The following is a 20395-nucleotide window of genomic DNA, read 5'->3' as shown; positions in this document are numbered from 1 at the left end:
TCCTAAAGAGCCACTTTGTATAAAGTGGCTCTTTAGGAGATATCTCTAAATGTTTCGTGGATGATCCCTGATCGCACATTTAGAGATTCCCCTGAGTGAAATGTGGCACAGTTTTAGAGCACTTAAGCGGGCCCCCGGTGTGGTTCTACATCACTCAAGTTACCCGCGGAACATTCCCAGATTACTTAAGCGATGCGTGGCATAATTACGGATCATTTGCACAGTTCCAGAGCCCTTAAGCAGCCCGGACACATTTCTTGAGCACTTGAAGGATCCGTGAAACATTTAGAGATCGCTGAAGAGGCTCTGTAAGGAATTTATCATTAGGGAGAATGTTAGTTCAGGCGCCCACAATCTATCCAAAGGTTTTTCGTTTTTGACGGACCGAGTAAAATGCCATTAAAAATATTTCATATTTTCATAAAGGGTGGTTCGTGACGTAAGCAGCATCCTAAACCCCCCCCCTTCTCATCAAAAGTCAGCAAATCAGGCGCCCCCCCCCCATCGATGCTGACGTAATACTTTTATGACCGCTTACCTAAGGGGCCCGGTGCGTCTCAATAGTTTCGGACAAGAAAAATATTTAAATATTTGCCCGATTTTATATATTTGGGGGTAGGGATCGCAAGAGCGTAGTGGGGGGAGGGGACTTGGGGATCTAGTCCCCCCAGAAATGTGAGAAAATGACCGAAAAAAGGGGGAAAAGATGGACAAATCTATTGTTCTATCACTTTGGTCCCCCCCCCCGAACGAAATTTCTGGCTTCGGCATGCATTATTTCAAAATATGCAACCATGCTGTGAAATATCTATACAGAAAACGTTAAATACACACAATTCAATAGATTAACACAAAAACTGGCAAAAATTCAGCACTGAAGGTAATTTTAAACTAATAAGAGAAAATAAAATCCTGAAACTGATAAAAATTTTGTGATGAATCATAAATAATTGAAAGAAATAATTCCTGCACCACACACAATAAAAATTCAGAATTTGCGGGGGGGGGGGGGATTTCAGAATTGTTGAAAAAAATAATTCCAGAATTGATGAAACTTCAGAATTAATGCAAGAAGTAATTTCAGAATTCATGAAAACCTCCAATAGTTTACCGTGAGTGCAGGAGCCAACAAAGCACGGTGCGACCGCTCCTGTCGCACATTTCTAAGAGCGGCTCACTTTCACAGCGGAAATCACTTTTCCCTCATTTCTCTTTGACAGCCTTAACCGTTTGTCAGTGAATATATGTTGTTTAAATTTTTTGTTGACTGGGCTATGCTCTTACATCCCGTTGGCTGGGATTTTTGGCTGCCCGAAGCAGAGGCGGATTTAGGGACGGGCGCACCAGATGCACACCCTGGGCCATGTAAAACCCAAACGTTACACTTTTTTCTAATTTAAGGGGTCCAGTATTTACTTTTGCGTCCGGGCCCCCCCCCCCCCCAAGCAAAACTTTCCACGGGCTCTTCTGTAGCGAATTTACAGCTTGAAAAAAAAAATTATGGTAATTGTCCCAGGCCCTAGAGCTGTTCCCATGTCGGCCCTACCCTTGTGGGGTGAAATGTCGAACTTGACAGTACGGAAATCGGGCGTCGACATCTGCACAAGACTTGAACTTGAAAGTTATTGACAACATTCCCAGTTTAAACGACAGCGGATGGTTTTTCTACAGTTAATTACACAAAAGAAAGAAAAAAAAATATCATTTAGATAAAAGCAAACTTACGTGGGGTAGAATCTAATTCATCAATGTGCCACTGTGAAATCCTTTGAACAAATCTTAAAAATTTTTTTGTTTGGTCATCCGACAGACATAGTCCAGCCAGGGACTCAACGGGATGGGGGGGGGGGGGGGAGACTGACGGGTTTTGTGACCCGCGCGGGCGCAAATTTCATTTCTGAAACCTCACCTTCAACATTACAAGGAGGCGTCAAAATGCGCGCTTGCCCCGGGTAACCAAGCATCTAGTTGTGGCCGTGAGTTCGGCAGAAACGATTTTTCAACCTCATGTGGTAGGTATACTGCTGTATATCTATTCAAACAGCCAGGGAATTTCAGCCGCACACTAATTGCATGCTATCAGCGGCTCTTTTTTCGCTGAGTAAAAAAAAAAAGACCGACAGCTTCAATATTGTTAATTGAACGCATGTGTTCAATGGGTCTGCGAAACGAATTTTTCCCCTCCCTATAGAAATATTTGGTTCCAAGGAAAAAAAGAAGCTTATTCCCCTTTGAAGTTATGCAGCTTGGCGAGTAGCACAGATGTTTTTCTAGTCTCCAAGGAACGTGGGATACAGAGTTTTATGGCATTATTTCTTCAGGTCATTTTCCTAAAAGCAGTAGGATATTTTCGGGGAAAAGGGACGAAAAGTATGGAAAAACATTCCCCACCCCTGCTGTATTGTTTGGGTCTCATGAAGACAGATACTCAAAAATACGAAAATGAGAAAAAAAATACTAGTTTCAAGGGGGGAGGACCAGAGACATGTTTCCCTTCCTTGGGGACTTGCAACAAAACGAAGGATTTCCAGTGCGATAAGGGGAAAAGGGATCCTCCAAATTCTTATAATTTACAAATGCAGCTGCAAGCCTTTGTTCTGGGAGGGTTCTTCATCTTTCCCCTTGTAAATGATTTTTAGACTGAAAAGTTAAAGTAATATGTACCATAATAGTTAAATAAACCAATTAATTATTCGTGGAAATGCTTGAAAAATTCAACGGTAATGCATATATTCTTGCGGCCCGGTACGATTGATGTCACATCGCGGTTGAGAAACACTGTTTTAGACGATAACTTCATGGTGATAATTAAAACGTTGATTATATTTTCTTTTTATTTGAAGTCATTTATGTATTTTTTTTCCCTCACACTGCCAGAAGTCGTAAAAAATGGAAAAACAAACGTCGAACCATTTCTCCTTCCTCTTTGAATCTCAATATACAGCATCTCATTTTACTAGGATGTTTTTTTTAATTACTGTTTCTGTGTCTGTATTTGTTTATTTAAACTTACGTTGAGCTTTGAATTTTAATAATAGCACTGTAATAAACAATTCTGTAGTATGATTTTTTTTTGCGGTATAAACTTCAGATAATAAAGCTATGACATTATTGCATTTATTTATTTATTTAGTTTTATTTTACAAGTTTTATTTTCTCAGCGACTTTTTTTACTACATCGATGAGACTATTGATTGATGCCTTTTAACCCTTTACACGGCATAATAACACTAAGCTCCCTTATGATTTTCAGAAGTAAATGAGTATATAAAGTAATGAAAAAGTAAAATGGGTATAGAGAAGTTTTTTCAAAGTGTGCGTCGCTGTTTCTAGGGGCATCGGTAACCTTTATGTGGGGCGTCGTAGCGAGCTTGAGATATTGATTGTGCATCTATTTCTTTTATAAGGGAAAATATCTGTTAATTTATCCGGAAGAGCCGCTGACGAATCATGAATTAGGCAAGGGAGCCGTAGTTGACAAAAGTTTGTGAACCATTGGTGTAGGGAAAAGTGTTCCACTGAGAGGGGGATTAACTTTACAAAATATTTGGGCTTGCCAATGCTAAAATAAGGAGGCGAGATATCTTGTTAATGCCACTCAAAGGACTGAGATCCATCTGCCGCTGTGGTGGTCGAGTGGTTATAGTGACGGACTCGCGATGCGAGGATCCGGGTTCGAACCCCACAGTGGTGGTCGGCTGAAGTTGGTTTTCTGTGGTTCCCAACTTCAAGGCGCAAATGCGAGCCGATCTCCCCGTTAAAAAGTCTCGCTACAGAGAGCAACAGTCCTACAACGAAAAATCATTCAATCATAACACTTCACTCATAGTTTGAAAAACTGGTGGCAGATGGCAGCACTACACATAACAAGCATTACAGAGAAACAGAAAAACTTCACGACTGGTTTCACTACACGTACACGCACATTCCCGCATGTACCGATTCGCGGGGGGTTGTGGGCGGGGTGCATGTGTGGTGTAGCAGTAGTAGGTAGGGCAAAAAAGGGTTCGGGGATCCATGATGTTCTTGAGTCAGCCACCTCGTTGGGCAATTTGCCTGTTGTGGCGTTGTATTTGTATTTGAAATCAGCGGTGAAATGTACTGTCCCCAGTCTATTGCTATGACTACCATTGCGGTATTGAGATTTTATGATGCTTATTTTATTCTCATGCTTAATGTACATATAGGGTGTATGGGAAAGTCTCTTGGACCCGAAATGATTTGCAAACAAAAAGAGCTACAGCAATGCAACTCCTTACAAGGAAAGGGTCCCACGGAAATGTCTTCAAAAATTTTAATTAAAAAAAGAAAGCGCTTTCAGTGCAATATTTCAGCTATCTTCAAATGGTGATTGGTATGATTGGTATTGCTTTAGCAACACGAGCAGATATGTTCCGGCGTCCCTGTCTGTGGCACATTCACGAATCACTTAATTGGCCCATGGCACAGTGCCAGAACACAAGCCAGGCATCTTCAACCCGTTGCTCGCAAGCACCAGGATGCTCTTTGAAGCACCCAGAGTGCTCGATGCTTGCCTGGTTTCGTACTCGCGAGCACTCGATGTCTCAATTAAACACCTCTTATGGATTCCATTCAATTGAAATAATCCTGATTTTTTGCATTCATATATTGTCCGTTTTGCCTTAAGGGTGCTCTTCTTTTAATGATGGGTACAGACAGTGCTCGTGACTATAAAAAGGTTGAAGACCTCTTCTAGCAGTGTGGTCCGGCTAATATTTGTATATTTAATTTTTAAGCGATACATGGTTTATTTAAAGATCTCTTGAGTGACATGTGGCACAGTTTTAGAGCACTTAAGTAGCCCAGTGTGGTTCTACCTTCTCGATGGGTTTTAAATCACTCAAGTTAACCGCGACACATTCCCAGATTACTTAAGTGATCCGCGGCACAGTTCCAGAGCACTTTAGCGTCCGGGCCATTTTTGGGGTCATTCAAGTTGGATCTTGAATGACCCCAAAAGTGCAGCAATATTAAGAGGTATCCCATGACTTTTGGCACTTCAGTGTATGTGTAACGTACCATGAATTTATATAAATTAAATTTCATATTTAGCCATTCTCTGGAATTTAAGTAATTATTGTGAGCCAGATATTCGCTACCTATGTATAAGGCACTGCTTCAATCTAAATGCCAGTACACAACTTTCTACGCCAGTGATGCGCTCAGACTCAATCGACACCCAGAAACATTAATAGATCATCTTAAGTGACCTGAGACACTGTTCCAGACTCAATCGACACCCAAAAACATTAATAGATCATCTTACGTGACCTGAGACACTGTTCCAGATCACTGAATCAAGTGGCCCGTGACACATTTCCAAATCAATGGAATGGCCCGAAGGTTGAATGCCCTTGATGTAACACCTGGAGTTACCTTACACTCGAAGGATACAACATATTTTTAAAAATTAAGTTTGATGTGGTGGGACATATTATATGACTCCGAAGGCCGCATTTGGACCGCAGGCCATGGGTTGAGCAATTTTATACCTTAAAACAGGGGTCCTCAAACTGTGCGACGGCAACTTTTGTCAAGGGCACCGCGGAGCAGCGGCCTTCGGTTTTTCGAAGATATTCTTCGTTAAACAGCTCTGGGGCACCGCGGGTAAGCGTTGATTAGGGGCACCGGGGAGGAGTAAAAAAAAAAAAAGCCCTGCCTTAGACACCCGCAGGTTATTTTCTGAAGTTAAAAAAAGTGGAAAAGTGGATTCAATTAGTGACTACTTGGCTCGTATTATATGAAGGTTTTTAGGGAAACTCCCAAAGGCTCCAATCTCATCAAAAATATTACGTTCATATGTTTTTGAATTCACATAGCATATTATTTATAGATTTAAAAATTTTGGATGCAAGTTGCTCGTCAACAATCAAGTGAAATTAGTCCCAACTTAGGGGGTTACTAGGGATGCCAGACTTTTAGTACATAAGCAATTCAATAAAACACGAGGGGGTGGAGGGAAGGTACAATAAATAAATTACTGAGGGCACGCTTCACAAAAAATTCTTGGGGGATCAAGCGATCTGAATCTTTAGGATTCTGTCCGGCTCCCCCTCCCAGCTGAAGCAGTCAAGAGATTTTACGTTTGAAGCTAATACTCAATTTGCTAGCAGAAAGAACGTAATTCTGTTGCTTTTGTTTTCAAGTTGTTGCAACAGGCAAACAATTTTATAATTTCTCAATTTAATTGTATAACGATGTCAAAATAGTTGTGTTATATGCATGTAAAGACATAGATTATTTGAATGTATTCGACTGTGTTTTAGAATTTTTTTTTTTATTTGGGTCCTTCAGAAACAACTCGTGTTCCACAGAGTATGCCACGAGAAAGTTTTAGAAATTAACCCACCTTTTTTTGAAACACCCTGTATGTTTGCTTACACCCAAAATATAACGAAACATGGGCAATTCTGTACTCCATTTTTAGATGAGAAAAATAAATATAATTTTATTTCCTAAAATATGCATTCACACAGTGTATATAAAATCTGGATAAAAAACGAGATTTGCAACTGCAGTCAAAATGACTGCTCTGTAAAAGGTAGTGTTATAGTGTAAAAATTTGCAGCTGCTTTGCATCATATTTGGCGACAATTAGTTTTCTGCACTTGAGAAATCCCATATTTTTCCTGAGAAAACGTGGTCAGCTTGGGAATGCAAGGACCGAAAGAGTACAGGTCCTCTATATTGTAATGTGGCTTTGTTGACATTCGCCTGACCTGTTTTTTTGCCATTTTGACTGTGTAATAATGTTTGAGTTTTTTTTTTTTTGTTATGTTTATTTTGAGTTTATACTATGTCTATTTAGTGCTATGCATGTATTATGTTGCTTATATTTATAATACAATAATGTGTCACAATACAAGATCTAATTGTTTATTTGCCATCAAATCATATAATACTAATATTGGTAATTTCTGTGCTATAAACAGATTTTCCGAATTTTATAATGCGCTTCCTCAACATCTGGATATTTTTCATTCGTCTGTTACCGACTTTAGAAGATTTTTGCTGTGATTGCGTTGTATATATCTTTGTATAGAATTTTTGTATTTGGCGTAATTCTTTGTTACTTTTTATTTGTCGTTTGTGTACTTTATCATGTCGCTTTTTCTATTCTGTGCAAATTTTTATTTTTACTGCAAGCTGTACTTGGGTTTAAACCTGTAGCTTTGTTTTATAAATAAATAAATAAATAAATAAATAAAGTAGTTTCTGTTGTCTAAACAAGCTAAATTTTTCCACTTACGGACATTTTCAGTGCAGACGTGTGACAAGTTATTCTAGAGAGAAAAACAGATTTCCAAGGTTGCTGCTTGGAACACGATGTTGATAAGGCGCATGTGCATTACGTCTTATCTGCATATTCAGTGATTTGAGAGCTGTATATAATCATGACCATGCTTCAAAATGGTACTTCAGTCACAACTAGCAGCAAAGTTGCAGGTCGACTGAACAGCTTGGCTGGTCCGATGCTCCCACTATGCAGCTTTTTATGTGTTGCTATGCTTCAAGGCCACCTAGTGCTTACGAATAAAACCATTGATGGTCATTCACTGCCTACTCAAGTCCTGCCAATTCCGATCATGTTTGGATGATCGCTGAACTCTGTGAATGACTTTATTGATAGCCGATATCGAATGCTGCTATTTCCTGTGCACCTTGGACTGATCGTCAAACTCCGTGTGTGACTTTACTGATAGCCATTATCAAATGCTGTTATTTCCTGAGCACCGGGTCTTCGAGACAACGACTAGGATTTCATCAAGAAAGACGTGATCCTGATTGATTTTGAGGACCGATAAGTATTTTTAAATTTCCAGTTCATGAAAGGTTTTCCTTGATTAATGCATATTTTAATTTGCAATCATTGTAACAAATAGTTTTGTTTTGAAACTGTTGTGTTCATATGCAGTCAAAGACATAAGTTGCAATATATCTATAAGGATAGATATATCTACTCTATAATATAAAATCACAAACTCGAAAAGGGCCTGTTGTTAAGCAACCGAGTGAAGGAAGTGGGTGAAGTTTTCGAGTGATGGAAATCTGTTACGTTTTTGTGTTACGGAAGTCGGTTACGATTTTGGGTCAAGTATTCATTTAACTCTAGCACATATTGGGACCCATTTGACCCATCGGGACCATGTTATGTGCATGTACCGAGAGGCTCCCATATCCTACAGCAGGGCCCTTAGGCTGGAATTTAGATGGAGAGCCCCCAAACCAGCTTTTCGGGGCCACTCTGTGGTTAATTTATAGTGTGAAAAATCAAAAAGTGACAAGAATAGTTCTGGTACTGTCAGCCCTGCCCTTGTTGGTAGGGGGGGGAGGTCATGCCGAGAGCTATGTATATGTATAATATACATATAACATCAGTGCTCACAACACACAGGGTCGGGGTACCCGGGGGGGATTGTATGTATACCTTCATGGGAAGTTGAAAGTTTTCATTTCCAGGGGCCCTTCATCGATCTCATTGTTTTCTTGCTGCTTTAACATTGAAAATTTGCGATAGCGAAAGCACAAGATATATCCAGTCTGGGGGCTCCAAAAAATTTGTGAATTCGGTCACGGGTAGTTGCGTGGGTGGTCCTGGATTTTATTCGTTGGTAAAACGAATACAAATAAAAAATTTTCATGGCACGCGCACCAGGAAACGACCGACAAGCTTCCAAGACGGGGGGCCCGCATGTTTACAGGTTTCGTTTTGGGGGCCCTGGATGAAACTCATTCTTTTCTATTGTAGAATATGCAACAGGGGAAGCCGGAGGTAAAGCCAGTCTGGGGCCTCACTAAAAGTATGTGAATTGGTGTCCCGGGTAATTGGTTGTGGGTCCTGGATTTTATTCGTTGGTAAAACGAATGCAAATGAAAATTTTTCATGGCACTCACTCTTCGGGGGATGACTGACAAGCTTTCAAGTCGTGGCCCCATGTTTACCAGTTTCATTTTGGGGGTCCTGGATGAATCTGATTCTTTTTTTTTTGTTTAACATTGTACAATTTGCAACAGCGGAAGACCGAGATAAATCCAGTCTGGATTCCCCACTAAAAATCTGAGTATTGGGTCTCCACTACTGGATGGGGGACCTGGATTTCTTTCGTTGTAAAATTGATGAAAATTTGAAATTTTCGTTGCCCCTCACCGGGGAGATGTCTGACAAACCTCCAGGTCACGACCCCATAGAAATGTTGACAGGTTTTATTTTGGGTGTCCCTTGATAAATCTCATTGATTTCTGTTGTTTAACATTGTAAAATTTGTGACACATCGGTAGCCTGAGATAAATCCTGTCAAGGGCCCCACTAAAATTCAACGAATTGAAGTCTGGGGACCCCATGGGCAAGTTTTCTGGGGGTACTTGATGAATCACATTTGTTTTTTGTTGCTTTATTATTGCAAAATTCGCTTCTTCAGTAAGCTGGTGCTTTCACACGTCCCTTTGCATAGCACGCTGATGAAATTGGACGAAATAAACAAGATATGTTGTGAAGAGAAGTTTGGGGGAGGGGGGGGGGTGCAGAGCCCCCCCTAGTATACTATATATCTCAACTATTTACTATATCTCTTTAGGGATTTTTTATTTAAGCGGAGCACAATTTCAGGATTTTTAAGAATTTTTCAACAAAAATTCGATAAATTGGAAGAATCTGATTTCCGACCAGAAAAAAAAAAAAAAAATTATAAAGATTTTAATAAGGCTGAAAAATAGGAAGTATTGGCACCTATGCATATATGCACATTGAACATTGAAGGACCGGACACATCCCGCTTCCCATCTCAAGGAGATATCGAAGCGTTCCCGAAAGATGAGTGCATCCGGAATTTTATTAAATATGTATATCTATATAAATTTGTATAACAGAATAAAAAGTCCAATTACAGGAGTATAAATCAACGGAATAATTATGATAAATCATGATCTAAGAATCGAAATCGATATTATAGCATCCTTGGCACGTCCGGACTCTATAATCAAATTCCGTTGGTGGCGGTCCATCCACGTTCGGTGGATGTCACTAGTCGTGTAGACCGTACAACGACGAATCGATGTCATGTTTGCGTCACATGTCCTGGTCCAAGTGTCCAAGTCAATCAATGTTCGGACACCCAGATGTTTTAGCTCATTCTAGGCACACATTCCTGTTCCATAAGCATTCTACGTCTTAATTCTCCTGGGCAATTAGGAGATTTTCATCATTCCCGAAGCTACATCGGCATATATGCACAGCAAACACTTTATCAGCTAGCCCATTCAATGTTTCTGGCATACACTCATGTCCATAAATTAAGGATAATGCCAGCTCCGGCAAATAAAGGTTCAGAAACAAAACAAACGTTACTTATTCATAAAGCCCATTTATTAAACAAAAGATAAAGAACAAAAACGATGGTGTATGTATGATACCATTCATAAAAACTACAATTTTTGCTCCCTGGAGCAATTGTAAAAAATATCTCCTTTGCAAAAACTTACTATTACATGGTTGGTATGGGTATGATGGTTAATACATTGTATATCTCCAATGTGATGAAATACAGTCCGTAGAACGCCTAGGCATGCTGAGTATCAAATTATCTATCTGATCTTGGGGAAGATCACTCCACTCAACAAGCAATGCTCTCCGGTACACATGTAGGAGGTGGTTGACGGGCTGCAACTCGTCGGTCAAGCATGTCCCACACATGCTGTATCGGATTCAAGTCAGGTGAGAATGCTGGCCATTCCATACGGGTTATATCCTCAGATTCAAGGCATTCGTTTACGATGTTTGCTCGGTGAGGACGGGCGTTGTCATCCATAAACACAAATTCTGCGCCCATGGCACCCCTAAACAAACGTATGCCCAGTATAATTCCACCCCAAACGAGCAATGCTGCACCACCGTAACGGTGCCGTTCAATGATGTTGTCTTGGTGGTAACGGGTACCTGGCGTTCCCCATATGAAAATCCGACGTGAATCAGACTGCAAGTTAAACCTGGACTCGTATGAAAACATCACACAAGCCCACTGTGACGATGTCCACATTGCATGTTCTCTACTCCAGGTTAATCGCTGCCGACAGTGAGTAGCTGTGAGCGGAACACATCTGACAGGCCTGCGAACATATAGACCAATATCTCCCAAACCTCTGTACACGATTTGCCTTGAAACTGTGGTACCCGTGGCTGCAGATAGCTGATGAGACAGGTCGGATGCTGTGCTCCGTCTGCTTCTTTTGGCAGTTACTGCCAAATACCGGTCTTCATTCGGCATTGTAACTCGGGGGCGACCTGTACTTTAACGTCTACTGACATTTCTGTTATCTTGGAATCGTTGCCAAAGCCTAGAGATGACACTTTGGGCCATTCCAAGTTCCTCGGATACTTCCATCTGAGTATGCCCACATTCCAGGCGGCCGATAATTCTACCACGTAAAAAATCATCCACATGTGTCCTCTGTGTCATAACTATTCGCTTATGGCACCGAGCGCCTTGCAGAACTCTTGTGAACAATTTTACTTCTTTGCGACCATTCCTTATATACCCCCCTCTTACACTCTCGTCATTGTGATGTACTATCGGCATCATCTGGTGGCTTCCTGAAATTTGCATATCATTCTTGCAGATGTGTGTGATAATTCTACAGGAGAAATTTTTACTTTAGATTTCGATTTCCGTGCGATTCTGAATTATCCTTAATTTATGGACATGAGTGTAAATGAAAGGGTAATAAAGCGTCATGCTTTGTTTAAGGATTGATCAACGGTGGTGGCTTGTTTTGTTTGATAGGATTGGTAATCTAACCGCCAATGTATTCATGAAACAGATGTTAATTAATTAGACCCATTGTCGAGTAACCACCACACAGAACCGCCTTATAATTAGAACAGTGTTACTTCTCAGGTTGTCAAGTATATTTGTCTGTCTCGATGGGACGAGGTGAAAGCAGTCTCCCTTTTTCTTTTTGCTGCAACCCAGCAGGAATAACGAGACAACAGGGTATGTTGTGTAAAGCAGAACACGACTTCCTTGAAACAAGCTGCAAAAATCTGTATTTTTGTTGCTGTTGTCATTCCCATGTCAAGAATTTGAAGATTTCTGTTCCCTACTTCCACGTTACCTGCAGCAATAACAACCCGCTCTGTCTGTTGTGTTGTAACCTTGCGTCTGAAGTTCCGGAAACCTAAATATTTCTCTACTTGTTTTGTAATATTCACTGTTTAGCTCTAGGTACATGGATATATTACAGCCAAAGCCCAAAATTAGACATTTCGCGAATTGGCTGATCTCGTTGTGAATTGACTTGGCCGATGTCCGAATTTCGTTCTTTGGCCAGCCAGTTCCCGAAGTAGCTGAAGATCCGTGACCAAAGTCTGATAACATAAGACTTGATTCGATACCCGAAGATCCCTGGCCAAAGTCTGTTAACATAAGACTTGATTCGAGATCATCGCCAAGTTGGCTGATTTTTTCGTGATAATTATATCCACATTAGTTATGGCAATCCATCAAGCCACAGTCATGATGCAGCAATCATTTATTTCTCCAAAAAATTTGGCAAAAATAACTATATATGTCTACATAATTATTTTTATAGTTTTTCTCTCAAATTTCACTTTCTCTCGTGATATGGAGCTAATCCAATACAGCTGCTATATATAGACATGTATCACTCGTTGGCTATTAAAAAAAAATGAATTTGGCTTCTACCGGGCTGTCTTATATCAGCACATAGAGCTTTGACCAGAAATCTCCTGGATTCGCAGACCAGCCGATCAAAGCCGGAATTATTTCTGAAAGTCGAACTTTCGGCCAAGTCACACTTCGGGCTTCGGCAGTAACAGATACAAAACAAGATGCATGTCATATGAAGTGCTGTCATCTTCCTCAAAATTTTCAACGATACAACAGTTTTACTTACAAAGTTATAGGATGTTTTAAAATCTGTCATTTAAAAGAAGAAAAAACTAGTCTTGTTTTGAAATGAGAACCAAATGAGATCTCAAACACTTGTTCCCTGGCTGAAAATCGCTACCTGCTGTAATGACTAATATTCAATCATAGATGTCCTTTAATCTCCGTATACAGTGCATCGTCTTTGTTATAGAAGCCTTAAAACCTGTTTGTGCAAGTAATCCTTTATACTTGCAAGCATATAAAAAGTAATCTAACTAGAATAATATATTTTTCCTTGCTTTCACAAAAACCCTGGGATTCCACTTTTGATGGATTCTTGCATTAGGGATGAAAAAATAAATTTCATTGAAAGAAGGAGCGAGCAAAAAGAATTGGAGCATTAAAATTCATTCATTAAGTTTTCATTTTGAAACTTGGAAATAGAATTTTCTTTTATTTATATAAAAAGATATACAAACAAAAAACAAACAAGATCATCCTATACAAAATACATTTAATCATTATAGATGAAAGATGTACGATACTTGCATGCATGCATGGAAAATTCTGAATATCCATCTTATGAAAAAAGCTGTACTCTCGCATATCTTCAAAGTGGTTCCAGATTGCTGAGTGTCGTCCATCGCCAATAAAATTCGAAAACATTCAACTACCTCTGGAATGGGAATACTCCGGTTTATTTTTTCCTGAAGAAAATAAAGCTTCACATCAAACATTGAATTTAGACATTTCATTTTGCACAAGCTTGAAAAATAATTGTAGTACAAATATTTCCCATATTACTGCACAGACACAGTAAATATAACACTTGGAAAATCATCAATGAATAAGAAAAATGTAAAACTCTTAATTCATTTCAACGGGTGTCTTCTTCAGAGGATAAAAAATAGCATGCTGACCGAGGATCTGACTTGGATTGATTACCAAACCTTAATTCTTGATTGCTCAGTGTAAAGAAAAACATACGTCTGTCCAACTCAAAAGCAGCGACCAGAATGAAGCTGAACACCTGTGTGTAAGTCTTCTGTAACACCCTGATTGGCTGTGTGCGAAATGGGGTAATCCGATTGGTCCATTCACATTTTCATACAATTCATGCTCGTAATGAACTCAAGTCATGGTGCTGCGATCAGTGATATTGATTTATTTTGATTAACTAATTTATTTTTGAAGGCACAAATATATGTGCCTTCTTAGAAGTTTTGTATTTTCCCTTTTATTTGCCTTATTCATTGGTGATTTTTCGATCACCATACAGTTTATCTACTCTTCCACAATAAATACAGTTTAAAATACCCCTTTTCCACTTAAATACAGTAAAACCTCGATAAGTCATCACCTTAAGTTATCGAAAAATTGTGACGGCTTAAGTGGAGTGCCATCAGTTTAAATGTGCATTATTGTAAAACTTTATAAAATTTAAATATACAATTAAACCTCCGTTTTAGGGAATAAAATAAAGCACAAAACTATTTTAAGTCTTCTATTCCATGGTCACCTTCAAATATGAATTAATTTACCTTTGAATAAGGGGACAACACTTCTATGGGTGTCCCTTATCCCCTTATTGAGAGGTTACACTGCATAGCATTGTATTAAAAAATAACTTGGAGTTTACAACAGTAATAATTTTTTTTTCAGATCACAAAAAAAAAAAAAAAAAAACAAACAAACAAACAAACTTTTACCTTTTTGAATTTTACTTTTCTTGAGTGGTTTTGTTCTTTATTTCTTGTATGTATACAGGTGCATTTATAGTTTTTTCCAGTAATTTTCTAATTTAAACTGAACAGAGCACCTATTAAAACAAATGACTTTTTTCTCTAACACATTTAGTGCTTTGAATTCTTCATCGGTTGTTCCTTGAACAAATGTAAGGTAATCTCGACCATTCTCTAAAGCTTCAAGAACTTTTGTTTTTTTAGGTGGCAAACGAATTTCCTCTATGTCACTTTCGTCACTTGAACTGTTATGTTGTTTTTCCTCTGACAGTTCCACACATAACGCTTTCACGGTCGCTTCTGAACATATTGCAAGGTTGTTATCAATGTCCATATAATCAATGATAACGGGAATATTTGAGTTTTCAAGATGTATATCATCCAATAAATTGGGAAAAGTATCAGAATCGGGGTCTTCATTTTCAACCACACTTTGCTGATCATTACTCACAAACCCTGCATGTTTAAAAACATTTTTCACTGTTTTCTGTGATATTAAATTCTAACTTTTGTGGGTATAATTAATTGCATCTAAAATGGACACTTCAAACTTTTCATTTTCTTCAACGGCTCTAAGTAAATGTTTAATAAGCAATTTTTTATAACCTCGTTTGAATTCTCGAATTACTCCTTGATCGAGGGGCTGAAGAAGTGCGGTAACATTTGGCGGTAAAAATATCATTTCAATGGCTTTCGAATTTTCAAGACGAGTGTGAGCCGGACAGTTATCTACTATGATAGCGACTTTCCTTCTTTGGTTTGAAAATTGCTTATCCAATTTACGAATTTGCTGTTCCCATATTATTGATGACATCCAAGCATTTGAATTGCTATCATAATCCACTGGGAGGGATTTAATGTTCTTGAAGCACCAAGGTTTCCTGCTTTTTCCAATCACCAGAGGCTTTAGCTTTTCAGTTCCATCCATATTCGCACCAAGCAAAATTGTCAAACGTTGTTTACTTAGTTTACTGGCAGTACACTTTTCTCCCTTAAATGCTAAAGTCTTATCGGGCAAAAGACGATAAAATAATCCAGTTTCATCCATGTTGAACACATCCGATTCAGAAAAATGTGTTAAAATATCCTTGAGGATGTGATTTTTCCAGTGTTCTACCACACTGACATTAACACATGATGCTTCCCCGTTCACTTTCTTAAAGGAAAGACTATGTCTCTTGAAGCATTCAATACAGCCATTACTGGCATTGAAACCTTCAACATCAAGTTCTTTTGCAATTTCTATGGCTTTTTCTCTCAGAATAACAGCGGAAATTGGAACATTTTCTGATCTAATGAATTTCAACCATCTGAGAAGGACTTCTTCGACAACTTCAAATTTTGATTTTCGCAATCGTTTCCTTTGATCCGTGCAATCACTTGCCTCTATACTTCCTTTGGACGATAAAATATCGTTCAACGTGGTCCACGGAATACCGTGTTCCTTGGCAAAAGCAAACTTCGAAACATTAGATATTTCGAAAAGAGCAACCAAATTTTTTTTCTCGTTTAAAGATAAAGATGAGAGTTTTCGCTTTTGAGACATCATTAATTTGAAAACGTTTTTAAGATGGTTTAAAAGTAGCAATTTACTTACAGCACGTATATAGCATTCACTGACAAGAACCAGAATTTTCGGAGCTCATGTCATCATAGGGTATGTCTTGACAACTGAAAGAAGACACTTTATTTTTTCTCGTCAAAACTGCCGTCCGTGCAAGAATGTCTTCTGTTTTTTCTCTTCAACTTCGGAGAATCGATGGCAGGCTCAGGCTCATGGGGGTGGGGGGGGGGAAGGCAATGAATGCTTTGCATCAGAACTACATTCCCATTTAATGGCTATTCAGTGGACCACCATATACGTAAACGTAAGAAGTGAAACCAGTTGACCCCACCCCTAGCAGCTTGATATGACTGATTTTCTAGAAAAAGTTTTGTTTCCAGCTCCCTCAATTGCGGGGGGAAGGGGGTGATGATGCTCTGGTCACTGTAAGAAAAAGGAGGTTGGAAACCATAAATCTCTTCCCATTTGGAAGCTTTTTTTTTTTATTGGAACCATAGAAACCATCTTCTCTTTCTCAAGCTTTCCCACAGTGACGAGTTAACCGAAATTAGCGACGAGTAAACGAGGGCTTTATAACATTGTTATCTATGAAAACTAAACTTGGACGAAGAAAACTGACGACTTAACCGGAGTGACAAGTTATTAGGGTGACGAGTTAACAAGGTTTTACTGTATATAACAAGATTCAAATTTAAGAAAAAACATTGTTGTAGAGAGAGCTAAATGCATGCCAACATGTCGCGTGTACATATGCATGGCCCTAACCTATTTGTGTTGTCAGAACCATGTATATTTCCTGTTCGTCACAGTGCTGTCATCTGTGATCAAGATTTAACTCAAAGTGGCAGATACCATAATTTAGTTTCAACACTAAGATAAATATTGAATTCAACTTAAACTGCTGTGAGCATTCAGGAAATCCACTCACTTCGATCGTGATGACTGCTTCTTATGGCCAGATTTCGATTCATTAAGGATGTTGATCGTTGAGTCAATCGTTGTGTCACTTTCTAACATTTTAGATTGTTCTCTTTGAAGACTAGAAGAGGAGGCAGCTTCCAATGAAGTGTCAACATTACTTTTCTTGGTTCGCAGCCTGGCTCTGGTAGCAGGTGGCGAAAACACAAATGGCATCGGAGCAATGGGAGTAGCTGACACTGCTTCTAAAACTATAAGAAAGTATTGTTTAGAGCTACCAATTTGGGATGAAGGGAAGGAAGAAATTGAAATGTTATTATCAGTTAATTATATACAAGATTCTCTCACTTTTCAAATCTACTGGAGTATGTGGCTCTGAAAAAGTGAATTCCAGTTCCTCTGCTGTTTTTCCTGTAGTTTTGGATGAAAATTAAATTAAACACATAGCACAGTCAAAAATAAACAAACATGGCAATGTAAAAAATTTTACAAGAGAAATCGGTCGAAAGGCGCATAGTTGGTCTCCATCCAAATCTAAATTTGATTACAATCACGTTGTTTATAAGAGAATGCTAACATAATATACTCCCTGTAAGACGGGGCTGGACAAATCCATAGCGACTAAAAAACTGGTATTGGCAACTGAATTTTCTTTTGTGTAGTTACTAAATTGCAAGCTGAGAGCAGCAGCAAAATGTTTGAAATTTGCAGCAGTATATTTGCCAACATTTCAGAGGGTGAATATGCATTTAAAAAGTCAAAAGAAGCATCATTTTGGACATTTTTCTCAGGATAAATTTTTTTTTGATGCCTAGATTTTTTTTTGTGATTTGTGCAGCTTTGCGATAAGAATTGTGGAAGCAAATTGATACATGCTTTTATTTTACCCTTGAGGAAGCATGGTCCTGACAGGCTCAAAATTAAATTTTATACCCATATAGTGGAAAATGTTGCAACACCTTGACCTTAAGGTTTAGCCTAACTACGGTTTACATTTCTGATTAGAAGCATCGAGCCATCATTTTGGCATCAATATATGCTCTGCTCACGAAGAGAAAAGTTTTTATGACTTAAAAAATACTTTTGCTAAGTCTTTTAATGAAGCATTTAAGTCCCTGTTTCCCAATGTAGGGTGCAGGCTCCACAAAAGGGCAATTTGATGGTATTTTTTGTTTTTCTCTTTCAGTAAAAGAAGTTTGACTAAGGGTTCTAAACACAACATATGAATGACAATTGCTGTTTTGGGAAAAAAACTGTAAATACAGAAACCACGAATATGGGGGACACACAGTATTGTACAACCGCAGGTTCACTAGAACGGGAATGAAAAATTAGTTATAAGTTATAAGAAGTTATAAAAAGTTAAGTGACAATTTGTGATGTCCAAATTTGTTATAAGCGCAGACTCTACTGTATTTACTACAGATACCTTAGTTTTTAAGAGAGAGAGAGAGAGAGAGAGGGGTTTTTTTTTTCTGCTACTGTTTAGACTGTTATCTTCTAATAAGATTGATGTCATTACCTGGAAGCTAAAAAACACCATTTTATGTGAAAAACTTTCTTCATTTTATGCTTGAATTGAATGGAAATGTATTTAAAAAAAAAATGGGTATCAAATGTGAATTACAGTTGGCCATCTAAATGAGTTTGGGGAGCCCCCTTGAGTCCTTAATTTAATATATATATATATATATAACGAGCTGCATCAAGCAGTTAGTTCATTCTTAGTTACAGAATAGCTGAAAAATACCTACACAAAAATATGAGCACACGAAATAAAAATTTTGAATTAATGAAAGATAATTACAAAATTATTGAAAATCCATAATTAGTGAAGTCTTCAATAACTTGGAGGACCCTGTTTTACTCTAAATACCATTAAACTGCCACTGCATTTGATTTGTGTGCTTTACATTTCATTGCACTTTTTAAAAAAGTAAATAATGAGAGTCAGGCTTGTCAAAAGTCAACACATTCCTGCAACTCAGAGCTTCTTAAACTTATTGGGTGGTCCTACTGTATATTTGTCAATTATATCAGAGAACAGATTCAATTAGAGAAAATAAGTTTTCTATGATGTTTTTTGAGAAATAAATATCTTATACGAGAACCCATGGCACACTACCAGACCTCAATTAATCCTGAGCGTTTTTGTTTCTACAGGAACTAGTAAGTTGCCAAACTACTTTTGAGCATTGTGAATAGCAGGAGCATGGTTTAAATGTTTTTCATGAATGCTATTTATTACATTCTAACACACACACACACTTTCCTGAATTTCATATAACATTCTAGAAAAAGAAAGATTTTCAATCTATGTTTTAACAACGACCAATCCTCTGATAAATGAAATTCAAATTACCACTATTAGGCTCTTTTTTCTTCACTGATTTTTTAGATGTTGAAGAGACCATTGACTCATTCTCATTTTTAGTTTTCTGTGACTTTGACAAAGACTTCTTGCTTTTTGAGGCCAAATGTTTAGCCGACATTTCTGAATCAAATTTCCTTGATGCTGTGTCACTCACTTTTCCTGATGCTGAAAGAGTAACAATATTTGTTTTAAAAAAATCTATATATAAAATTGATTTTCTGTCTGTGTGTGTTTTCTATACAAATCTACAATTTTAGATCCATCGTTGTCAAATTTTACATATATACCAAATGAGACCAGACTTGAATGATAAGCTACTTTAAAAGTTTTTCAGACCTGGGCAAATGCCCGAAAAACTGTCAGGCAACTATGGTTTCTTGGCCGCAGCAATCCCTTTCAGAATGTTTACTTTGGTTACCATGGTTCCCTACCAATGCGTTTCAGATGTGTACATGCCTTTATAATGATTTGACACTTTTCCAATCCTCCCAGCAACTGAAGAAAACCTGGGCAGTGCTGGATATTATAGCTAGTAATAAATAAAATAGATTTTTTTCTTTCCTATAGATATCAGTCTGAGATGACTTACAAATATCACTTAGTTTGACATTTGTTCATTTTTGTATTATAACAAAGGATTTTAGACTGATTGGCCATCATGAATAGGTAAGTATACTCACAATTTTGTTTAAAAGAGTGACTTGTACGCTCAGGAGTCATCACACCTTGAGCATATTTACCCATTCAAAAGCACCAAACATCATTAACAATACTGTAATGGTTGCAAAAACCTGATATGTTTTGTACTAAATTAATTACATCATCATGCATGTATACAATGAGGAGGGGAAGGCAAAGAGAGCAATTATCTCCTTCGTTCACTAAAAAAATA

The 20395-nt window shown here is 38.2% G+C and overlaps 1 protein-coding gene across 2 annotated transcripts in view; it reads right to left on the bottom strand.

The window, feature by feature from the left end:
- Positions 1–13334: 13334 nt before the first annotated feature.
- The window catches only part of LOC149088913 (protein ELYS-like), a 151517-nt gene continuing 144456 nt past the window's right edge, over positions 13335–20395 (bottom strand). The window contains exons 43-46 of one of the 2 annotated variants that reach the window (XM_089250740.1): positions 19492–19668; positions 17478–17540; positions 17140–17380; positions 13335–13612 (exon numbers count right to left, since the gene is read on the bottom strand). In XM_089250740.1, the coding sequence (XP_089106866.1) occupies positions 13603–13612; positions 17140–17380; positions 17478–17540; positions 19492–19668 (491 nt within the window). In that variant the 3' untranslated portion in view covers positions 13335–13602. The remainder of the gene's footprint in view (positions 13613–17139; positions 17381–17477; positions 17541–19491; positions 19669–20395) is intronic. The other variant, XM_089250731.1, reaches the window with a different exon arrangement.

The sequence above is a fragment of the Pholcus phalangioides genome, unplaced genomic scaffold, assembly GCF_987345545.1.
Source record: "Pholcus phalangioides strain wild (caught in Gottingen) unplaced genomic scaffold, Ppha-v1.0 ptg000003l_1, whole genome shotgun sequence".
In the NCBI taxonomy this organism is placed as follows: domain Eukaryota; kingdom Metazoa; phylum Arthropoda; class Arachnida; order Araneae; family Pholcidae; genus Pholcus; species Pholcus phalangioides.
The sequence above is the reverse complement of the archived record's forward strand: the minus strand, read 5'-3'. Positions and strand labels throughout refer to the sequence as shown.